Source organism: Polyodon spathula, chromosome 16, assembly GCF_017654505.1.
Source record: "Polyodon spathula isolate WHYD16114869_AA chromosome 16, ASM1765450v1, whole genome shotgun sequence".
Taxonomy (NCBI): Eukaryota; Metazoa; Chordata; class Actinopteri; order Acipenseriformes; family Polyodontidae; genus Polyodon; species Polyodon spathula.
Genome location: NC_054549.1, coordinates 26,237,076 through 26,258,939, shown reverse-complemented (window position 1 = coordinate 26,258,939; position 21,864 = coordinate 26,237,076). Strand labels below are relative to the sequence as shown.

Sequence of the window (21,864 nt, the reverse complement as noted above, 5' to 3'; positions counted from 1 at the left end):
TGTGACCTACATGCAACAAGACACGGGGAATACATCCGACTGTTACATGATGTACTTGCAATACCAACACTGAGGGTGCCAAGCAAGCAGACTGCACGGCAATTAGACATAAATAGACCAAACACATGACACGCACTGTAGTGCAAAACGGGTCAAAATATTGGTCAAGAAAGCTTACTCAAAATAAAACAAGGAACGCAGTGTGTTCTACTCGTTTTTTTTTTGTTTGTTTTTTTTTTAAACACGTGTTCATGTGTCATAAAATGGTGTGTTTTTGTATGCATGGTTAACGTTACACGTTGAGACACACGTGTTTATACAACGAAAGGGAGTTGTAAACACACACACAGACACACACATATATATGTACAAAATACAAATACATACAAAAACACACTATTTTATGACACATGAACACGTGTTTAAAAAAAATTAAATAAATAAACGAGTAGCCCACACTGCGTTCCTTGTTTTATTTTGAGTAAGCTTTCTTGACCAATATTTTGACCCGTTTTGCACTACGGTGCGTGTCATGTGTTTGGTCTATTTATGTCTAATTGCCGTGCAGTCTCCTTGCTTGGCACGCTCAGTATACTTGATATGCTTTTCTTTGTTATTAATTTATGCAAATATTAGTCCCCAATCGCTATCTTTGACACCTGCATGTAACATCAACGCTACAGTCATTTTCTTGATACAGAGTAACTATGCAGTGTCCCACAAAAATTGACACATTGTACCATGCTTCTTTCACATTGTAAATTATATTGTTTTCAGAAATATAACAATGACAACAAAAATTGACACATTGTACCATGCTTCTTTCACATTGTAAATTATATTGTTTTCAGAAATATAGCAATGACAACAATAAAATAATAAAAATAAAAACATCATTGCATATATATATATAAATAACCTGACATATTACATAATCGACATGCATATTTGAATAATTAACCTCACGATTGAAAAGATATACGTTCCCATAGGAGAACAACGATATTGTATAGGCATGCATATCGATGTGTTCTATATGTGGCGTTGGGCAACTTAGTTCCTATTGCAACAATAAGGTTTGACTACGCTAACCTCTTAAATTTACCAGGAGCAAGAGGAGCCCCAATGTCCCTTCAATTAAATCAACACCAAGGAGGCAGGTATTAAAGTACAGAAATTGATTTTATTAACAAAAATATCGAAAAGAATTAAGACAAAATACAATGATTGTTGTAGCCAGGCAATGGTAGTACCGCTTACGTCCACTAGGGGAGGTCGTAGATCCTAGCAAGAAAACACACACTCACACACACACACACACACACACACACACACACACACACACACACACACACACAGGCGCAAATAATACAATGCTACAAATCAAATGGTCCCCGAGCCATTGGCAGCACCAATCCTAAATAAAAAATTTACAACCATCAAGTGTTGACGACAGATGCATCCAACTCCTGTTGGGGGGTGGTCTGGACAGGCAGAGAAGTCCGCAGATCCTGGTTTGGTCACTGGACATCCTTGCACATAAACTCTCTACAGCTAAAAGAGGTTCAACTCGTGCTGCAACAGTTCCCCCCTGTGTCAGTAGTTGCGTATGTGAACAACTAAGGAGGGCTTCTGTCCCCAGAGTTACACCATATAGTCTTTTGGCTGCTGATCTGGGCACAGAGACACCTCCTGGGAGTGGTCAACTGGGCAGCGGAACTCCTCTCGAGGGAGGGTCCTCACCCATCAGATTGGCAACTGCACCCTCAGTGTGTGCAGCACATTTGGGAATGCTTTGGGGAAGCCCAGGTCGATCTCTTTGCCATGGTAGAGATGACCCATTGCCCCATGTGGTTCTCTCTCCGCAGCTGCAGAGATCCAATAGGTGTAGACGCCCTTGCGCACTAATGGCCCAAAACGCTTTCCTGCTTATGCCGCTGCTCCCTGCCTTCCTCGAAAAGATCAGGAGAGACAAGGTGACAGTTCTTCTAATGGCTCCCAGATGGCCCAGAAGAATCTGGTTTTTGAACCTCTGCCAGATGCCGGCCGTGGGAGACCCCACTGTACATGGATCTCCTCAGCCAGACGCAAGGTACCCTCTGGCACCCAGAACCGGGCAGACTCCAGCTGTGGGTCTCGCCCCTGAACAGGACCACATGTCCGCCTTAGGGTTCTCAGACGAAGTAATCAGTACACTGCTGAACGCTAGGGCTTCTTCCACGAGAGCATTGTATGCCAACAAGTGGAAGTATTTTCAAAATTGGTGCATGACCAGAGGCCATTATCCTATGTATTGCCCTATTGCAATTTTACAGTTTCTGCAAGATCTGTTAGAGGTGGGTAAATCCCCCTCTACATTAAAAGTGTACCTAGCAGCCATATCTGCATGCCATGTTCCCATTGACTCAGTATTCACGGACTCTCCTATACTGGTGGACAGTATTCTAAAGGGTACTCGGCGGTTGCATCCTTTTAAAGGGTACCTCGTTGACCGATATTTGTACCGCTGCCAGATGAGCTACTACGCATACATTTACCAGGTTCTATGGACAATGTCGTAGATCCCTCCATGCCTTCAATAGGCACAGGGTCCCTGAGGTTGCATGCTCACACCACCAATACTAGATGGCAGTAGTGTAATTTCCCTCATATACTGTCCACTCATTCTCATTCTCTTCGCGGCGGCTTTGATATACTTTCCCAAAAGTATTGTTTGTCAGTCATCTTCAAATTGAAAGGGAACAATAGGTTACGGCTGTAACCCCGGTTCCATGAAAGAGAATCTGACTGCCAACCATGCAAAGTCACATCACTCGCATTCGCGGGTTCACTGCAAAAGAGACTGACGTCTCCTCTTAGTGACTATTTATTAAATTGGGAGGTGGGATCAGCAGCTTTGAAATAAAATACTCAGCAAACATCTGACAAGCAGGCAAATTATTGTTTGGCGGTCCTCTTCTCTATTAGTAACAGTCTTAAGTCCTTTCCAAATAAGGTCTTTTGAAAAAAAAAAAAAAAAAATGTATCTGACTTGTTTGGTCCTGCTTGAAATCACTTGAAGGCCAGTATCAACAATGTGTATTACCCCTGCCAACAGGAAAACAATGAACACATGTAGGTTGCTTGATGGTTTATGTTGAATATATTCCTGAATTGTAATTCATGATTAATTTTTGTATAGATATAAGCATGCCAAGACAAAAGGCCAATTCTTCAACACAACAACTGTCAGCTGCTGTTTAAAGAATGATTTGTACATTGTACATTTGCGTAATTTTTTTTGTCTGACTATTATCTCATGCTATGTGTCATCAATTGTTACTCATTCTTCACTCATTGATATTTTAACAAGTATGTCAGTAACATACATCCCCCGCTATGTCTGGGAATTCAAGCTACCAGTATGATGAAAGCATTGATGACCATGACACATATCAACAGCATGTACAGTATATTTTAGAATAAGAATTAGCAAAGAAGTGTTTCATAATAATTTGAAGAGGTTCTCCAGATATTTGCAAAAATGTAACTAAGTGAGACATACAGATGGAAGTATGAAGTATTCCTTTAACTTTTATAATGACCCCTCAAAGGGTCAACCTGAATTGCTCTTAAAAGACACAAACTGTTTTTAGGGTCTTCCTTCAAAATGTATCCTTATGGTTGGAGTGCACAATAACTGACTTAGACTTTAATTAAACTTTTCCAAACATTTTATCATAAACTCCTGGCCTCTGATTGAACTTTCTGAACAGTATAATCTGATAATGTGATAAACTTTATTTTATAGTATTAATGTAGTCTGTAGTCCAAGATTGTGTGTAATGGTTCTTCAGGGTTCTTTGGAGTGGTCACTATTGTGATAAAGCAATTAAAACTAAAACAAAGTAAATTCTTCATTACACTGACAATGCAGGAAAATTTGTCAACTTGTCTAAGTTTCTTGGACTCTGATCTCTAGTAAACGGAAATCATGATGTAACCATAGCTATTACTATACTATGTACAGTTTTATGTTTTACGCTTTTTTTTTTTTTTTTTTTTTTTTTTGCTGTTATGAGATTAGCACTAGGGGGCTCCCAGGAGACATACAACTGCATGCGTGGGTATTTTTTTGGACTTCCCCCCGGCAGATTGATTGAAAAGCCAAGAACATGTTGTTTTGCTGTGGTACAGAAGACAGGTCAGTAGAAAGGTGAAGCCCATATCGACCGGCATATGCATCAAATCAGATAAAAGACATGAATATTTAACTTACGTAACTTAGCACTCTTAACAATACATGCGTATGAAAACAGGGACAAAGCAATTCGTTTTTATGACACAAAATCAAACACAAACCAACTGACATATATGATGAGAATATAGGGATGCCAGATTTAAGATTTGAAGTGTGCATAATGAAGACACTTTGGCTTCGATTCTTGATCACTGGGAGACTCGGTCTACCCCCATTATGCTGAGAAGCCAGACGCGAAGTGCAGCTAATAATAATGGAGATGAGGAGGTGGAGGGTTGCATGAAACAGACAAGAGACACGGAAGATATGCAGGTATAAATAGTATAAAGAATACCGAAAAGGACATGACATTGCTGTGGCACATTACAAGGTAATAATGGGAGTCCCGAGTCTAATGTTATTTAAAGGAAATAGTTTTTTTTATTACTGAGGAACATGCCACAGCAATGGCATTATCCCTATTATACTACAACTTTTTACACTTATTAATGTATTTACCTCTGTTTGTCTGAAATACTCACTGTAGTCCACTGAAAGAGTTAACACTTTGAGAGCAGTGCTCAAGTGATTCACAATAAGCAGTGCTTTTAGAACAGGTGTCTTTAATTTGATTAATCTTTTCAGTTATTGGGGTATAACAGAACAGCTGACCTCTATAGAAAACACTGGGAGAGCAGTGTGGTTGTTGTATAGTACAGCTTGCAATACAATAGCTGTGTGTCTGTATGACAGAGCAGAGGCTCTGCACACTGAGAAATGGGTATTTTGTGGCTGGCAGCCATCATGGCTTAGGCATGGAAGAACAGCCACCTTGTTTAAATTGATGTGTGTAATTGTTGAATTACTTAATTAGAAAAGTATGTTTTAATTGTTAGGTGGAAAAGTGTATAATGTGTTGATTGAATTATTGATTGTCAATCAACCCCTGGCCACAAACCATAAAAGGGGAACAAAGAGATGTTTGTTGGCAGTAGGTAGTAGAGAGAACTGGTTCAGTGACGGAGCTTTCCCCAGTGTGAACAGAAAGAGACGGGGATGCAGCTGACGCTTGGGTGCTGTTTTGTTTGCAATGCTTTTGAGTGTTTCTATTTTAAATCGTGTTTTGTTTTGTGGTTAAGTACGCCCAAGAGTTGAACTGCAGTTTTGGAGCCTGGGCCTACTAATTCAAGGGTACAAACCAGCCTTGAATTGGGGGTTTTACCACAGTTTCTTTCCTACATCATTTCTTAGTTTAACTTTTTTTGTGCACTCTTCTTATCTTATTAGGAATGATCAGGAAAAAGGCTGAGGGTCTTTGACTTGTGTCTAAATGCTGCAACAAATTACAAAGAAACATTCATGACATCAACTGTATCATAAGGAGTCCTGTTGTGCTTTATTAATGTTGGTACAGTTGGTGTCACCTGCTTTAAAAAAAAAAAATAAAACAAAAAAAAAACAGTAGCACTTCTCAGAATTCCCTGGCAGCTGAATAACGACATTGACAGGTCAGTATGTTTACACCACTCTCTGTGTGAAGTGTCTCCTTGCCTCTATCCTAAGTCCTATCTCCATTTAATTTCCAGCTGTAAGGTTTTATTTCATTATGTAATTCTGAAGAACTGCAATGACATTTTAAACGAGCGTTCACCAGTGTTGGTCCTTGCTTGAATTTTTAAAGGGAACCATAGAAGTACTTCATGGGAAACCATGGAATACTTTAATAGCACACGTTACTATGTTCGTTCTATATTTATCTCCATGCTAATCAAAGCGTGTTTTTAATCAACTATAGTCAGCTCTGTGACGATATGTAAAGCTATGTGTGTTCACAAATAGAGAATTCCCCTTGGCTTTTAAACACGCCTCTTTTGGCAACGCGGATATGTTTGGTTGCTCTTGCTGACCGGTAGAGTCTGCTGCTGCAGTAGGTTATTATTCCACAGCGCGAGCAGAGGCAACTGAATAGAGAACTTGACTACCACAAAACTATAAGCTACTTCTACGGAGCGTTTATTGGAGGAGATCCACTGCAGCGGATTTATACAAGGCAAGTACTTGTCCTCATCACAATAAGGCAAATGAATACAAACGAAATATTAAAGTACACTTCCAGTCGGTTTAGTGTCACTCGCAGTCAGCCCGCGTCACTGTAGATAAAACAAGTTGATGTGCAGAACAAGTTATTTAGCAAGGAACTGTCTCACTTTACTTTTGGTTTTGACTTGTACTGTATGCGGTATATACGTTTTATAGATCGTTATTTTGTCATTTAATTGAAATTATATTATTCAGGTGAACATAGGATTTGTATCGGATAGCCTATAGTATGATATATATATATATATATATATATATATATATTATATATATATATATATAAAACGAACTAAATAAAATAACGGTGATTAAGTTGGGAAGTTTCAAAGTATGTCAAGGCGTGATAAAATAGCCTTACTTTACAAGATATTTAAAACAATGGTACATACAGCTAGTTATATTAGTGCGGGCTTCTTTGCTAGTAATGTCGTTGATTAAACGTTACTGTCGTAGGCCTACTTGATTGGTACAGTTGAGCTTCCTCTGCTGAATAGTTCAATTTGCAATTTAGAAGGTCAGTAATGAATGAAAGGGCTACAATTTTGGATGGAAAGAAACGACCGCGTGCGTTTCTTTTTCCGCCTTTCATTTAATGTAAGTGTTTTCCGCTTATTCCTCTGTGTCACTGTGGACTCGCCTGCCGACTGTTACGGAGGAGTGTGCTCCTGTCTGTCTACATCAGTCACTGCCGGGATCCTGAAGGGCACGGGGCAGTAGTTAACCAGCATTGCCTTACCTGCCTTAGGCACGCTCTATAATTGAAAACATACGCAATAGCTCACCACAGCAAGTTTGGCAACATTACTGAGCACTACTGTACAATGACCCTTTTAGTAACTTGGTTTCTCATTGCAGCAGCCTCGTACATTTACAGTGATAACTTACTGGCCGTGATGCGCGCTTGTGTTGTAGATATTCTGCTAATCGGTCCGAGCACAATGCCAGAAGAGGGGTCGGAGAAGTTAACTCCTCAGGGGGTCCCATACAAAGATATCCCGCATATCATCAACGCGGATGGACAGTACTTGTTCTGTAGGTACTGGACACCGGACAGCCAACCAAGGTCGGTATTCTATTATTATTATTATTGTGTTAATAAATACTAATTAAATATTACAGAAATGACCTGAAATCGATTTAGAAATTCAAAATAATGTACTTTTGCATGAAAGAAACATTTTAACGTATACTCGTGTCTAATTCGCCACTGATCAAACGTCCTTATGCCAGAATATTAAATGAAAGGCCCCCTTTTAGACGGCACACGTGCCAGTAAGCCCGAGTGTAAACTGTGAAATACGTTTCTTTATTGATTAGACGCTAATTAGATTACAGTTTTCAAAATATCTTTGCATGAAACAATCATTAATATACTTTATGCCGGGGAGAATCTATTTTTAGTAATGTCTTTATTACCTTCCTTAGGAATCGATCTTTCACTATGATATAACATGTTTGACATTTTGGGGTTTGTAATAGTTTTTTTTTTTTATATATATTTAAAATTTCAGAACAGCAGTATGTTTATTGAATAAAATGCAATTAAACACTACACACTCGCAGCAATACAATACTGTAGAAGTACAGTAGCAGCATAATTATTCTATTTGTATTGACTTTACAGAGTGGAATTTTGTTAATCAGGTTTAAAGGCTTAGAGTAGCTAACACTGCCTTTATGCACTTTAAACACAATAGATTCTCTTACAGTACACAGCAGGCTAAATTGTAGAAAAATGTTGTTCAGCAGGACCAGTGAGTTGTACAATATCTTGGTGTGAAAGCGGAGATTGGATTTCCTTGTTAATTAAGAGTACACTGAGGATGCAAAGAGATACAGTGACAATCTCCCTGGTGGATACAATGTGAAAGGGTAAATTCCAGATTTGTTAAGAATATTGTAGACTGTTGCCTCCTTGTACACGTGACACTTTCTCTGGTTATACACAAGTGTTTTCTGTTCTGGGGACTTTCCTTTTATGGTCATGGAGTTTAAAAGCCAGCTTCTGTATTCGCTGCTTCTACACTGTCTTCAATGGAATCAGCTTTACCGTAGCAGGCTGGATTGTTCGGCATGTTTATCCAAATTGTGTTTTTCACAAGATAACACACTGGAAACTGTGATCCCAATGAAAGTGAATGGCAGAGTTTGCACTTGTCATAATTTATATGAAGTGTTCACTACAGTGCACAATGGGTGTAAAAGGAGAAAACACTGTCTTCTGAGCAGCGCCACTCGCAGATGTTTTCAGGCCCAGGACCAGTTTTTAAGTCATCTTGTGAAGTGAACCCTCCATGCAGGATGGCTGGTTGTTACTTCCTACACTTACGAACTCTCATCATGTATTTTGCTTGCTCGACCCGGGTCAAAGCGTGTCAACCCACATCCAAGCTAGGGTCGACCTTGGTACGTGGTTATACACTACGTGGAATTGTGACCCGCGGTAGCCAGAACCCGGGTCGGGACAGGGGTAAGAGTGCCAGTCTGAAAGAGGCTTAATTACACTCTATTCGCTATGTAGCTCCAGCTATTACTGCAGTAGACAAAAGTATTGGCACCCTGCACTTAAAATAAGATAATTCAAGAAATCAGGTGAAATAGAAGCATTTTATAAACATTAGCCAATAGTTAATATGACAAAGACCACAATGCACAATTTCAGGTAGTTAAACAAACACTCTTTACAAAAAAAAAAACAAAAAAAACAAACAACAAAGCACTTAAAGGGTATATAAGAACCTTTTTATTTTATTGTTACATGTGACCATGTATTGCTACAACTAAGTAAGGGGTGTGTTTTGTTTTTGTTTTTTTTACAGTTTCATCACTTTTTTTTTTTTTTTTTTTTTTTAACTTTTAAATTGCATTCTCTGCCTCAGGATTGCTTCCCATGTACCTGCATGGACCTCTGAGAACTACATTTCTCATAATCCTCCTGCTCACTGGTAAATCCATCTTGGTTACATGTGTGAGCAGGAGGATGATGGGAAATGTAGTTCTCAGAGGCAGGAAATGCAATTTAAAAGCTAAAAAAGTGTAAATGTAAAAAAAAAAAAAAAAAAAAAAACACTTAAATTAAACAGTATAAACACCTTGTGTAAACAGTTGTAGCAACACCTGGGAACATGTAACACAAAATAAAAAGGTCCTTATGTACCCTTAAGCAATGTCAAATATTTGTTCATGGGTTTTGGTATTTCTTTTAACTCCTGGATTTTAATTTAAAAAGTAATGTGTTGCTTCTGACCTGAACTGAATCATTGTGCTGTGGGCCCTGTACCACGTGATGTTATGCAGGATAGCATTGGAGCCCAGTCAAAGTGAATGACTGGGATTCCGCTTGTCATAAGTGATTAAAATTGTAGTGTTTAATTCTTCTTACATATAAATTAGTATCACACATTTAGACTGATTGTTAATGAACTATTCTGTATTAAATGAAACATATGCATTAATGATGCTTGGTTTTGCAAACCCCTAAGAAAAGTGTTGTTGAATATTAAGCTGTTTCTCTGATATCAGCATGGTATGTAGGTCACGCAGTGCTCTTTAAAGAACCAGGGAAAACACTTCCTACCCTGTATATTGTGATTTAACATTAACATCATCTTACAGTATGAAAATGGTTTCCAGTACAGCTAATCTTACAATGGTTATTTAATTCTAGTGCAGCAATAGCACAATACCAATAAAGTCCCTATTAATCCTCTTTTTTTCTGTAATTTACAAAATGATGTGGCCTTACTGTACCAGGTTATTGTAGAATATAAGAACATGGGGAGAGGCCATTTGGCCCATCTAAGCTCCTCTGGTTCCCAGTAGCTGATTGATCTGAAAACTTTGTCAAGTTGGGTTTTAAAGGAGCCAAGTGATTCAGCCTCAACAGCATGACTAGGTGGTCCTTCTATACACACCCCACTCTCTGTGTGTCCTTCCCTCTGTCCGAGGTCTGTCTCCACTTAATTTCCAGCTACGTCCTCTAGCCCTGGTTTCTGTGCTGCACTTAAAGTATTGGTTAGGGTTAACTTTTGTAAATTAATTTTAAGGCTGTCAAGACTTCAATCATGCCTCCTGTCCCCATTTCTTCTTTGATCCAGGCTAAATAGATTCATTTATTTCAGTCTATTTTCATAGCTCAGTCCTTTAAGACCTGGGATTAGTCTGGACTCTCTCCAGGGCCACAATGTCCCTTTGGTACTGTGATGAGCAGAATTAGACTATACTCCAAACACCTCCTTGGATTTGTATTCTGTTTGCCTTTTGGATTGCTTCCCTGCACATCTATTACAAGGGCTTTCTCTTGGTGTGCCTGTTCTAGTTTTAGCCCCCATTTGGTATTTGAAGCTTACATTTTTGTGTCTGGCGTCTGCCACTGTACATTTCTTGACACAGAGTATAAGTTGCTCATGTTTCTGACTAGTTCTGTGTGCTGGATTTCCTGGCCGGCTAAAATTTTGTTGGCCACTCCACCGAACTTTGTGTTGTCATGCTACACACTACATGGCATATGTATTCTCATTACAACTGAGCTGAGTGTTTGGATTTATTGCAGCATATCAGACTACTGGCACAGGCTTTTCAACCAAATTTGACAACAAATGCTGCCTAATGTATATTCAAAAGCCTGGTTATATAATCAAACTGAAAAAACAACCCCAGCCTAGAAAGGGTTAATGTATATAGTGCATGTGAACTCGGGACAGGGCCATGGTGTTCAGAGTGAAAACTAGTGTAGATTTCATCACGTCTCTTGTTGCCCAGTAAAACCACTAGTTTAATACCCTGTGCTTGCTTTTTGATGCATACAGTAACATTGGGGTTCAGTAATAGGACCCAGAGTTCAGAGCTGCTGTTTCCCTGCATTAGTTATTAAAGGTTTGTGTTGTCAGTGGACCTGCAATTCTTGGAATTTCCTCTAATATAAATATGAAGACAAAAAGAGACAATCCACGTGTGTGTTGTTTGAAGTTCAAGAACTTTTACATTGTTTCACAAGTATTAATAACATAGCACTGCCTGGCACACACAGGTCGCAACCAGAACTCATTGGTAACCATGACCAAGATTATAATTCAAGCCTGATACATGAAAGGTAATATGGGAAACTATATAAACACTAAATGTAATAAATTGAGAAATGTGTTGGACTTAAGTTTAAATAAAGTAACTAGGTCATTATATAAAAATAAGACATTTCAGGAGTCATGCTGGTGGAATGTGGAATAGAATCTCCTATCTAAAGCTCATGCAGAACCTTCAATAGCTCCGGCAATCCTAGCATCAGAACTGAAGCATCCCGTAGCCTACGTTCTTTCAAGATTCGTGCTTTTGCAGAACTTGCTGCTAACAGCATTTTTTACAAGCTTGAGATTTAAATTGTAATATTAAATGCTGGTTGAATTGCTGGACCTACCAAGGAACATTCCTGATTTATTTATTATGCATACCTATTTGAAGAGTGATTCAAGAAAGAACTCATAAACCTGTCGGTTAAGTGCTAGCCCATTACTATATGTTGATATTATTTGTAAAATTAGATTTTCTAAATTTCTACAAACAGACAGCAGGTTTGCTTGATCTGCATCTTACTAAATCCTGTAATCCGGTTAAGAGGAGATGGAATTAAGGAAAGTTTCCAATGTCAGCCTCTATATTCCCCTTGAATGTTCTCAGCATTGTCACATTTGGGCAGTAGTACACTATATACAAAAGTAACATAAGATTCCTAACTGGTGCACTGAAGAAAGCACTAGGACTTGGGTTCGTATAGTCTTACCTGAATCAGCTGATCTTTTTAAATGACGTCAATTAAATCTCTATTTCTATCTGGAGATACCCATTCCAAGTTGGGAAACGGTTGTATTTGTTTTTTTTTTTTTAGTTTACTGACCCGTACATTTCCAAAAATGTCAAACAGTCGTCGCATTTCTGCAGTGTATTGATAGAGGCACTCGCCGTGTGCACAATATTGCAGGATATTCAAATTTGCCACGTGTTTAAGTTCTGTACTGATAGGTTACTAGAAGCTCATGTACAAATTTACTTTTCTGAGTAGCCTTGGTTTATTGCTTGAAAAAAAGTGTACTGCTTATTAGTAAATGTGAAGTGCATTTACTAAGGCTTTCAGAGACATGTTTTATCTTTAGCTTTGTAAATTGTTAATTGGATGAAGCCCACGTCTCCTGCCGCAACACTGTTTCTTTGTTGTGTGAATACTGATTCTCTGGTTCTTCTTAAATAGGGACTTTATTTTCTGTTAAATGTGTTTTAGTTCTTTGTGCTTTCACAATGTTTAATTAAAGTATCCTGCGCTTGAACCATTTATTTGTTTGTTGCTATTAGAGCTGCGTTATTCCCCCTCGCCCCCTTTCTTACTGGATTGTTTTGTGCTAAAGGAACACCAAGGGGCATTTGAGCAGATCTGATAGAAAACGAATCCGAGCGGATCATAGCAAGCAACTGATAAAAGGTTGTGCTCATCAGCTTATCTGTCAGATTTTTTAAATAATCACGTAGTGCACATTTATAAAATACGATTTAAGCAGTCCGTATCGATATAATTATATATGTGCATTACTGACTGTTCTTCATCCTGATACACCACAACATATTAGGTGTGAAAACAAACCAAAAAGCATATGTAGTAAGCAAAGACAAACATTTGGAGAGACAATGTTACATCTGGGAGACAGTTGGTAATGGAACAAGCAGTGTCCCCCCCTCTTGTCAATTGCAGTGTGCAAGGCTAGAGTTCAGTTCTACAGCTGTGACTATGAAACAGGAAGCTTATCGATAGGGGTAGACGTCATTTTGTTTCACTAAAAAGATTGATGCACAAGGTAGTTTCACGTTTTCGAAAGCATTAAACTGTTCAAAGTTATTTCTTTAAGCTGCCTCCTGTTTAACATGGTTACTTTGACCTTGAAACCAGAAACATAACTTGTTTTAATGCTTGCGTTGTAACCAAAGGGTATATATCCTGTTTTTGTTGCATCGTTGTCTTTATGGGTGGGGTAGGAAAGTGCAGTGTAAATATTCCCTTTCCTAGGTAAATGCTTTGTATCAATGCAAATCTAAGCTTGAAAAATTACTAGTTTGGGATTTAGCAATTTTTTATATTTTATGAAAGCATCTACATTTAAATGCACCTTATTACCATAATCAATGGATTTTTTTAGTGTTATTGTACTGTTTTGAAATTCGTAGCCTGGGAAAATAGTGTTAGCTGGCCCTCGATTATCCAAATCCTGATCATGTAATACTCAGTTATCCAAACGAATTCAGTGTTTCATTTTCATTGAGTATTTTAATATAATCAAAACCCAATTATATTTTTAAAAAATGTCATCAGGGAGTTTGAATAACTGTGTTGTATATTTCACTGCTACACTTTACAACAATGTTTTCTGCAGCATAGTTTCATAGCAGATGCTTTATTTTAAGTTTTAAATGTCAAAACTCATTTTAATATGAATTTAGCTGAGACAGACAGTTGCTGGCACAGACTGTCACAGAACAGGAAACAAATGCTGTCATTAAACAGGGATTGTACCGAAGGCAGCCTGTCGCAGTCACATGGAAAAGATTACCCTGACATATTGCCAGTCATACAGTAAAAATCATCGAAATGCATTCTGTTCTAAAATTGGAATGAATTAAAGATTATGCTGCAAGCCTAAATTATGTCTAGGCAGCTGTGGAATGAAGAAGAAAGAAATGCAGTACTTTCAAATACAAACTGAAAAGGGTCCTTTCAGCTCCAAATCCAGGTGAGGCGTTTCCTCCATCTGCAGTTGATGATACAAACCCCTTGTGATGGAGAAGAGGGTCAGGCAGGCGTGGTGCTGGCTAACTCATGCATCACAATGATAACCATTATCGTAATTGACACATGTGGGTGTGGAGATGACCTAGATAGAAAACATTAGTGTAATGTCAAATCTTATTTCAAGGGCTCTCCAAATAATTCACTGACAGAAGCTGACACAAGAGGTCCCCGAGGGGCTCACCTGCTACAAGCACAGCTGCATGGTGTGCTGGGTGAGTCATACACTCACTGGCTATGCAAAGTCACCAGTCTTTGCTGGGCTCGAATGACACCCACTGACCTTTGTTTGTGTTTTTTTTTGGGACGTGAAGGACAATGGGTAGAGCTTCCCCATACCACTGTGTAAATGAGAGAGTAGGCGCACCTCAAACCTGACCTGAACACCTGCTGACAAATTGTGCAAAACTGGGTGGTGTTAGGGAAATCTACATGAATATGCACTGGGAGCTATGTGGAGACTGGTTGAAAACCGTGAGAGGCTACAGAGAGTGTATTTCTTGCACACTCTTTGCTGTGTCAGTCCTGTGAGCGAAGCATATTATAAGTAATTACATCTAAAATAAGAGAGACCCGAAGCTGATATTAATGTATTTCATGTGTTTATATAGAACCTGACATGGTTTAAACATTTTGAATGCTTTGTCATTGATATTCTGAGTGTGAGATCTACACTCCCAGCACAATTATAAGTGTAGTCTCTGCTAATGGGTTCCAGTGGGGATGTGACTTATAGTACTGAATAATGCATGTAAATACAGTTATCTAACATGCCTCTTCACTGATCATTGTTAGCTTGGGATTGCTGGTCTCTAGCTAAGTTACAGTTATTATCCACTGTTTGCACAGCATTACAAGAGAAAAGGTTTTGTAAATAATGATCCAGAGCTAGCTTCTCACCCCAGATATGGTATATTCAATTGCCTTCTCTTCAGTTGCATTTTTGAGAGAAGCAAGAAACATCATGCTTGTGATCTTGCCTGTGGCAAACAATACAGACCACCACAATTACACAACACCACTGTGAGGGTCTGTTAATTTATTATATACTATATATATTACTAAAAAACAGGAAACCACAAAGAAGCTGTAGCAGGTGTACATGTGAAACAAAAATTAATAACATAGAAGTATAGAAACGAGAAGAGGCCATTCTACCTGTCTGTGCTCACCTGTTTCCTTCTAGCTGATTGATTTAAAAACTTTGTCAAGTCAGGACTTAAAGGACCCCAGTGGAATCAGCACCAACACCATGGCTAGGTAACCCATTTCATACCCTCAGCTCACTCTGTGTAAAGAAATGACCCCAGCTCTCTCTCCTGAGTCCACTTCCAGCTCTGTCCTCTAGTCCTGGTTTCTGTGCTGTGTTTAAAGCATTGGTGAAGTCAACTCCCTTTTAAGATTTTCTGAAATAAATGTAGCCCTGAGGCAAAGTGGTTTGTAGTGCACAGGTGCAGTGGTGATGCGGTGCTCAGGAATGATAGACTCAAGACAATTCATGGTGAAAAAGCAGCTCTTTATATGCAGACAAATAATAATACCTGGCTCTACACAATGATGTGTATCACTCAGGCAAACAATGGGCTTCAGTCCCGAAATAATAATACACTAAACAAGACACACACAAACACAACACGGTCACACCTCCAGAGTGCTCTTAGTGAAAGTGCTAGTTTACAGGTTTATTCGTGTACAGTGGTGAAGTCCAGGTTTAATTGCTGGTGGTTTAGCTACAACTCCTGGAGGTTAGCTTTCTATAATGACAAGCACAGACAGTTAACAGACAAAACACTAAACACTCACGATTCACAAACTGATCAATTTCTTTCTCAGTCCTAGTGGTAACCACATCAAAAGGAACAGATTGCTGGGGCCACTTCCCCTAAACACCCTCCGTCATGGCTTCTTTTGGTGGTGCGGCCAATCACGTCTCCGCCAATCCGTGACTGACACATCGCCTACTGCATTAAGGCAATGATTTCTGATATCATGGTCCTGCCCCCTTCGGCTTCCAACGGACCTTGGAATGAACTACCAAACCATCCATTACATGGCACTCTGATCCAATTATACAGTGCCCTCACAGATCGGGAAGGAGATTGTTGACTCAGATTCATTCGCTCTGTCACGAGCCCCCTCAGATTTTCATCATCATGAAGAGCCCTAGTCCAATTGCTCTTTGCCGGCTCATACAGAAATGTAACCATTGTTAAGTCCTTGTGTAAGTTTTATAGTCTGGGCCATCACTTGATGAATGCAGTGTGTGCTTGGGTAGAGTTAATGCAGTGTGTGATTTGGTTTAGTGGTCCACCTCTGTCCTAGTGCAGTAATTCAGGGCTTCTGAAGCCTGCAGTGCACTGAGATCCAAGGGTGATTAGTGCTAGAAAGCTTCTAATTGTACACAGATATACACAGCACTATTTCAATATAGATGAAATGAGCAGAACTGTCACAATGGAAGTTACTGCACAAATTTCCAAGGGGGAAAAAAAACAAACAAATACAATTGGAGATACATCAGTGTGATTTCACTTTTACTTCCCATATTTTCATGATGTATGTTATCTGTGCAGAAACACACGTGCACTGAGAAGATAGCCAGTATGGAAAGAGTAAGTATATAGTGTATAAGAGATCTTGTGCTTTGACCTGCCTATGTAATACTTACATTCAATTTATTTGTACAACAGTGAACTAGTTTATTCCTAGTAGGTATGTCAACAGCATCAGTATTGTTCGATTCATATTCATGAACCTGTAGCTATTCATCTGTGAAAATGCTTGGGGTTTAATAATGGTGGAGGGAACAAAATCTCTGAGTCACGTACTGTAGCACACTTCTCGGTTTTGCTATCATTAGCTGCTGTATAGGTAGGTGGGGTGACCTGTCTTTCCAGTTCATGATGCTGTAGTCTGTAAATGTGTTATATATATGTAAAGGTAATATTTTGGAAATACGTTAGTTACTCTCAAAATATTACCAGATATGAATGAATTTCAGATTATTTAAAAAAAATAAAATCCTTACAAATTGTTAATATGGCAAAGATTTGTTTTTCTTTTTTACGATACTTAAATAATAATGTACTTTTGCTTGAACTTTAGTGGCAAATTGAGGATGGTCTATATATCATGGCTGTCAGCTTCTGTCATTGTTTTATCCAGTGGTTGGTGTTCGCTTGGTCTCGAGAGGGTGTCAATAATGGTGTCTAGCTGTGTCAAGGTATTGTCAATCAATTTTAAACCTATAGCAGACGGACAGTCAGAGGGCGACATTTTTGACTGCTGTGCTCAAATGTAAGTGAATATGTTGTCTGTAGGGTGTCTGCTCCAACAATGGAAATTATTTGTTTTACAATAAGACATCCTACACACGAAATATTAACTCATTGAACTCAGGAACTTCTATTAAACAACTTTCAAACTCTGCTGTATGTTCTGTGATCAGGACCACATGTATACACAGGATAAGATGTACTGAAATTCCGACCTTTCATTTAATTAAACCTGCATTTTGTGCCACTAAAACCACCGGTGCTTGACAGATGGAGAAAAGAATGTGATTGAAGTTGTTTCCCCAGGGTGCAAGCTATTCCTTCAAGTGTTGCTTTGGGTAAATATTTTCTACTGGCCACTAAATGATTAAAGTGATCTGCTGAACCTGAACAGTCTGATAACCCTCCAGCTGTGTGGCAGTGACAGGCAGCCAGTCACTACTCAGGAGGGTGCCTTTGAAAAAGGGGGACGATATTACAACATAGGCTGTGCATTGCATATTGCGCAGTAGCAGAGAAATTAGGTTACAGCATGAATTACTTTTTCTGTTCGCTGAATTAACTACATAACTTACTGTGGCGTGCAGTGCAGAACGGATACAAAAACAAACAGACAATGATTTTCAGGTGCAAGGGTGTTTATCAAAAAAATAGCAATGTCCAAAGCCTTATGGCTAACACTTGTAAATAATAAATGATGGAAGGAGTACAGCGGCGTGTATCACTTTGTTTGTAAAATCCCACGGGTTTGACCCGCAACCAAAAAGTCCAGTTAACACTAAACACAAACACAGTTCTTAGTGATGGTGAAGAAGTGCTCGTGGTGTATTACAGTGCTCTGTGAAAATGGAGGAACAGATCTCTTGCACTACGCCCCCCTATATACCCTCGCTCATGACCCCTAGGTTAACGAGCGCACCCGCTCCTCCAATCCTCGGATGCCACGCCGTCTCCTGTCGGAGTCATTGAGCTTGGGTGCCGTAGCTTAGCCCCCTTCCTAAATGACTGAATTCCACCTACCCTAAGGAATAAATTGTCCTGCCATTTGATTAAGGGTACTCTGTTCCTTTTACATAGTGCAGGTCTGGAGGGCGATCTAACACCAAGAATCATTCGATCTGTCACACTTCCATATTGTAGATTCAAAGAATACCTGGTATAACTTGTATCCATTTCCACATTTTATAGTGAGTACAGGCACAGCTGAAAAGAGGACAGACGGTCTAGGGTTTTTTCAGACAGACGTCCACAGGCTTTTTGGGATTTAAGTCAAAAGGCTGTACAAAGCTGGCATCACAGGTTGCTTCTTAGACATATAAAGGTGGCGACATTAAGGAATGAAAAGATTATTCATGTTTTTGTTAATGCATTCAAAAATATGTGATCCAAACCCACAATGTTCCAGCAGTTGTTAGAAGCTTATGTAAGATACGACAGGGAGGTGCTGCTGTCCCCCCAACCCCGCCTCCTCCCATCCCTTTGCAGGCAGCTTCCACACATGGGGGGGATGCTTGAGTGCCACGCCTGCTCTGCCTGGTAAGGCCAGCCCCTCATCCAGGGTTTGGCTTACCTTCACATGAAACGAGAGAGTTTTGATTTGACATCAACTAGCAGTTATTTCCACTTAACAATAAAGTTGCACTGCTGTGCTTAATAAAGCAGGCGCTTATGCAGTGTAATACAGGTGCGTGAACCACAGGTAAAAATAGTGCGCTCACACTGAAGTCTGTGCACTTCATGAACAGTTTTACTTTGATGAATAAATAGATTGAACTAAGTTACCAATAGTTACAGTAAAATATGGTTTAATAAATGTAGTTGAATTGTTTATATGGTTTTACTATGCATCTTAAAGTAGGGATGTTTATTTAGTTAAATAATCAAACATTTCCCATTGAAAACTGCAACTACAGTAATTGAACCAACCTGTACAATCCTTGTTGTCATCACTGAACTGCAGTACCTGGATTGAAATGCCTGCAGGGAAAGATGGTCCAGGTGCTCAGCAGACTGTGTTTACAGCAGCTAACTTGTCTTGCTTTGGCTTTATTTCAGGGCACTTGTCTTCATCGCACATGGTGCAGGGGAGCACTGTGGAGGCTACAGCGATTTGGCCCAGAAGTTCACAGAACATTCCATACTGGCATTCACACATGACCATGGTGAGTAGCTAATACAAATAAACAGACAGCTTTGCTTTAGTTGCATGTTAGCCATAATGTAACTATCTTGTTCTAAAATAGCTGTATGAGGGAGATGAAAGAATTTCTGCTGATATGTCCAAGGTTGTATTCCCACTTCCAGATTCCTTTGCATTGAATGCTAGTTTGATGCACACATGTTTGCAGTAATTCTGAGCTATATAAAGGCTTGTTTACTGAGAATTCAGATCAAGAAACCCAAATTTTAAAATAACTTGTATGTCTTTGATGCTTGCTACATCAAAGACCTGAAGAGGTATCCCCTGCCTGACCACATACAGAAGCAAAACAGAGTGAAAACTAGCAGTCAAGTTTAAGACCACAGGCTCATTACTGTACACAGCTTGTCTCTGGGGCAGTTATACTGTGTATACATGAAGTCATAGTGGATCTTGTCTAAACAAATGCAGTTCTTACCATTTAAAGGTAAAAGCTGCCATTGTCGTCAAACAGAAACAGATGGTTTGACCATTTGCTTAACAGTCTCCTATAATCTGGCAAATCTGTTTAAGCTTGCAGGGTGAGCATTGAACTTTGCAAAGATATTCATAGACCAATTGCAAAGACCAATTTAAAAAAAAAAAAACGTACTAGTACTGTAATGAAAGTTAATATTTAATTTATTCAACAACAAAACTGTAGACTACTTTCTGAACCATTGATAACAAAACAGATTCTCTATGGTTGGGAGCTGTTAGTAATCAGTACTAGTGTCGCCTATTGCCTGAAATGTAATGTAATTGTACTGCAGCCCTGGGTGATACTACACAATTGTGTTAGATGCAATGTATGTGCCATGGCTCAGTTCAAACATATCTCGGCATCGCTATTGAAGTTCCAAACCCCACACTCACAGCATGCCTACCTCACAGAACCACAAAACTCTAATATCCAAAACATGACAACTGACCACCAATTTCCTGTTGATTTTTACACATATAAAGACAGTTGTTGCATGCAAAAATACAGGGGTCTGTTTTTAATGATCTAAGCATTAGCAGATTTAAACTTCCTATACAATTATAGTCACTAACATGGACTTCTTCCCCCACTGTATACGTTAGGCAGTGATGTTAATATGTTAACAAGGTAGCCAACATATCATCCAATGGGATTAACTGTGCTAGAGTTAAAGGCTATAGTTGTCTACCACTGGTTAGATCATGACCCAATTTTGAAAGTTCTAGGACATATTTTGGAACTGATTCCTGAGTTAAACACCCTGTGATTATCATAAGCCTGCATCTGTTTAGTCTCATCCGCTCATCAAGTGCTTTAATCCTTGAATATCATACCGTACTTTTCAAAAGTGAACCAAAGCATGTCATGTGATCTTCCAAGATGCATTGAGACACTGCAGGGATAAACGCCTCATTACAAAGAATCAACACAATCTGTTGGTCTCACTCCTGACTACTTTACAAAGGTTGTGCTATTGTTAAGTGATTGAAAACAGCTGACCATCTTAGGTTCTTATCAGGCCAGCCACCAGCCATCCAAAAAACTAAATTATCGTTTAAGTTTATTTAATGTTGTAAGTAGCCCATTACCATGACTCTATGTAGTTTACTGTAATGCAGTAAGTATACAGATTGAAAGCAGTAGTAGCAGACCAGCAAAACTCATTTCAGGACTCCAGTACGCAAAAAATGAAACTACCTTGCTTTGCAATAGACTGACTTGCTCACAGAAGCAATAGTTGAAACTGGACAAGCATTTATGGACGGAATGGCCACCTCTCATTCTTACATTTTCTTATGTTCTTAAAACAGACGAGTGCTTGAAGTTATGAATACATTTGTCTAAAAGTTCTGTTATGTGGGGTTATGAGAATCGCAGCTTCTTGCCAAAGATATTTATCTGTTTTGTCAGTACTGTATTATCCTAAGCGCCTGGAGTCTTCTGTCAAAGACAGCAGGCAGGATACTAAAGTGATTTAAACAAGGAAATTAAAATAGATACAGTGGATCCCAGTGACAGAAGTATAATGAGTTCTGGTTGGAAATCTCCCTCCCAACCTGTGAGGGCGGTAAATAGCGAAAGGGGAAGTCTTTGGACAGGCTGACCTGACACTTCATTTCCTAGGTCGGGAAGTCAGTCAGCCTAGAAGAAGGCGAGACTCCATTGCAGGAACGTATTGACCCGGAAGGTAAACAAGGTAGCAGCTGTAAGCAATGGAGACAGCTGCAATCGCTTACCAAGGTGTCATGTGTGATAGCATAAAGGGGCCGGAGAATCGTAAAT

The 21,864-nt window shown here is 39.2% G+C and overlaps 1 protein-coding gene across 2 annotated transcripts in view; it reads left to right on the top strand.

The window, feature by feature from the left end:
• The first annotated feature begins 6,135 nt into the window (after nt 1–6,135).
• LOC121329289 (monoglyceride lipase-like) overlaps nt 6,136–21,864 on the top strand; it is a 37,295-nt gene continuing 21,566 nt past the window's right edge. Inside the window, exons 1-3 of one of the 2 annotated variants that reach the window (XM_041274822.1) lie at nt 6,136–6,269; nt 7,232–7,382; nt 19,475–19,581. In XM_041274822.1, the coding sequence (XP_041130756.1) occupies nt 7,258–7,382; nt 19,475–19,581 (232 nt within the window). In that variant the 5' untranslated portion in view covers nt 6,136–6,269; nt 7,232–7,257. Of the gene's footprint in view, nt 6,270–6,697; nt 7,383–19,474; nt 19,582–21,864 lie in introns of those variants that run through there. The other variant, XM_041274821.1, reaches the window with a different exon arrangement.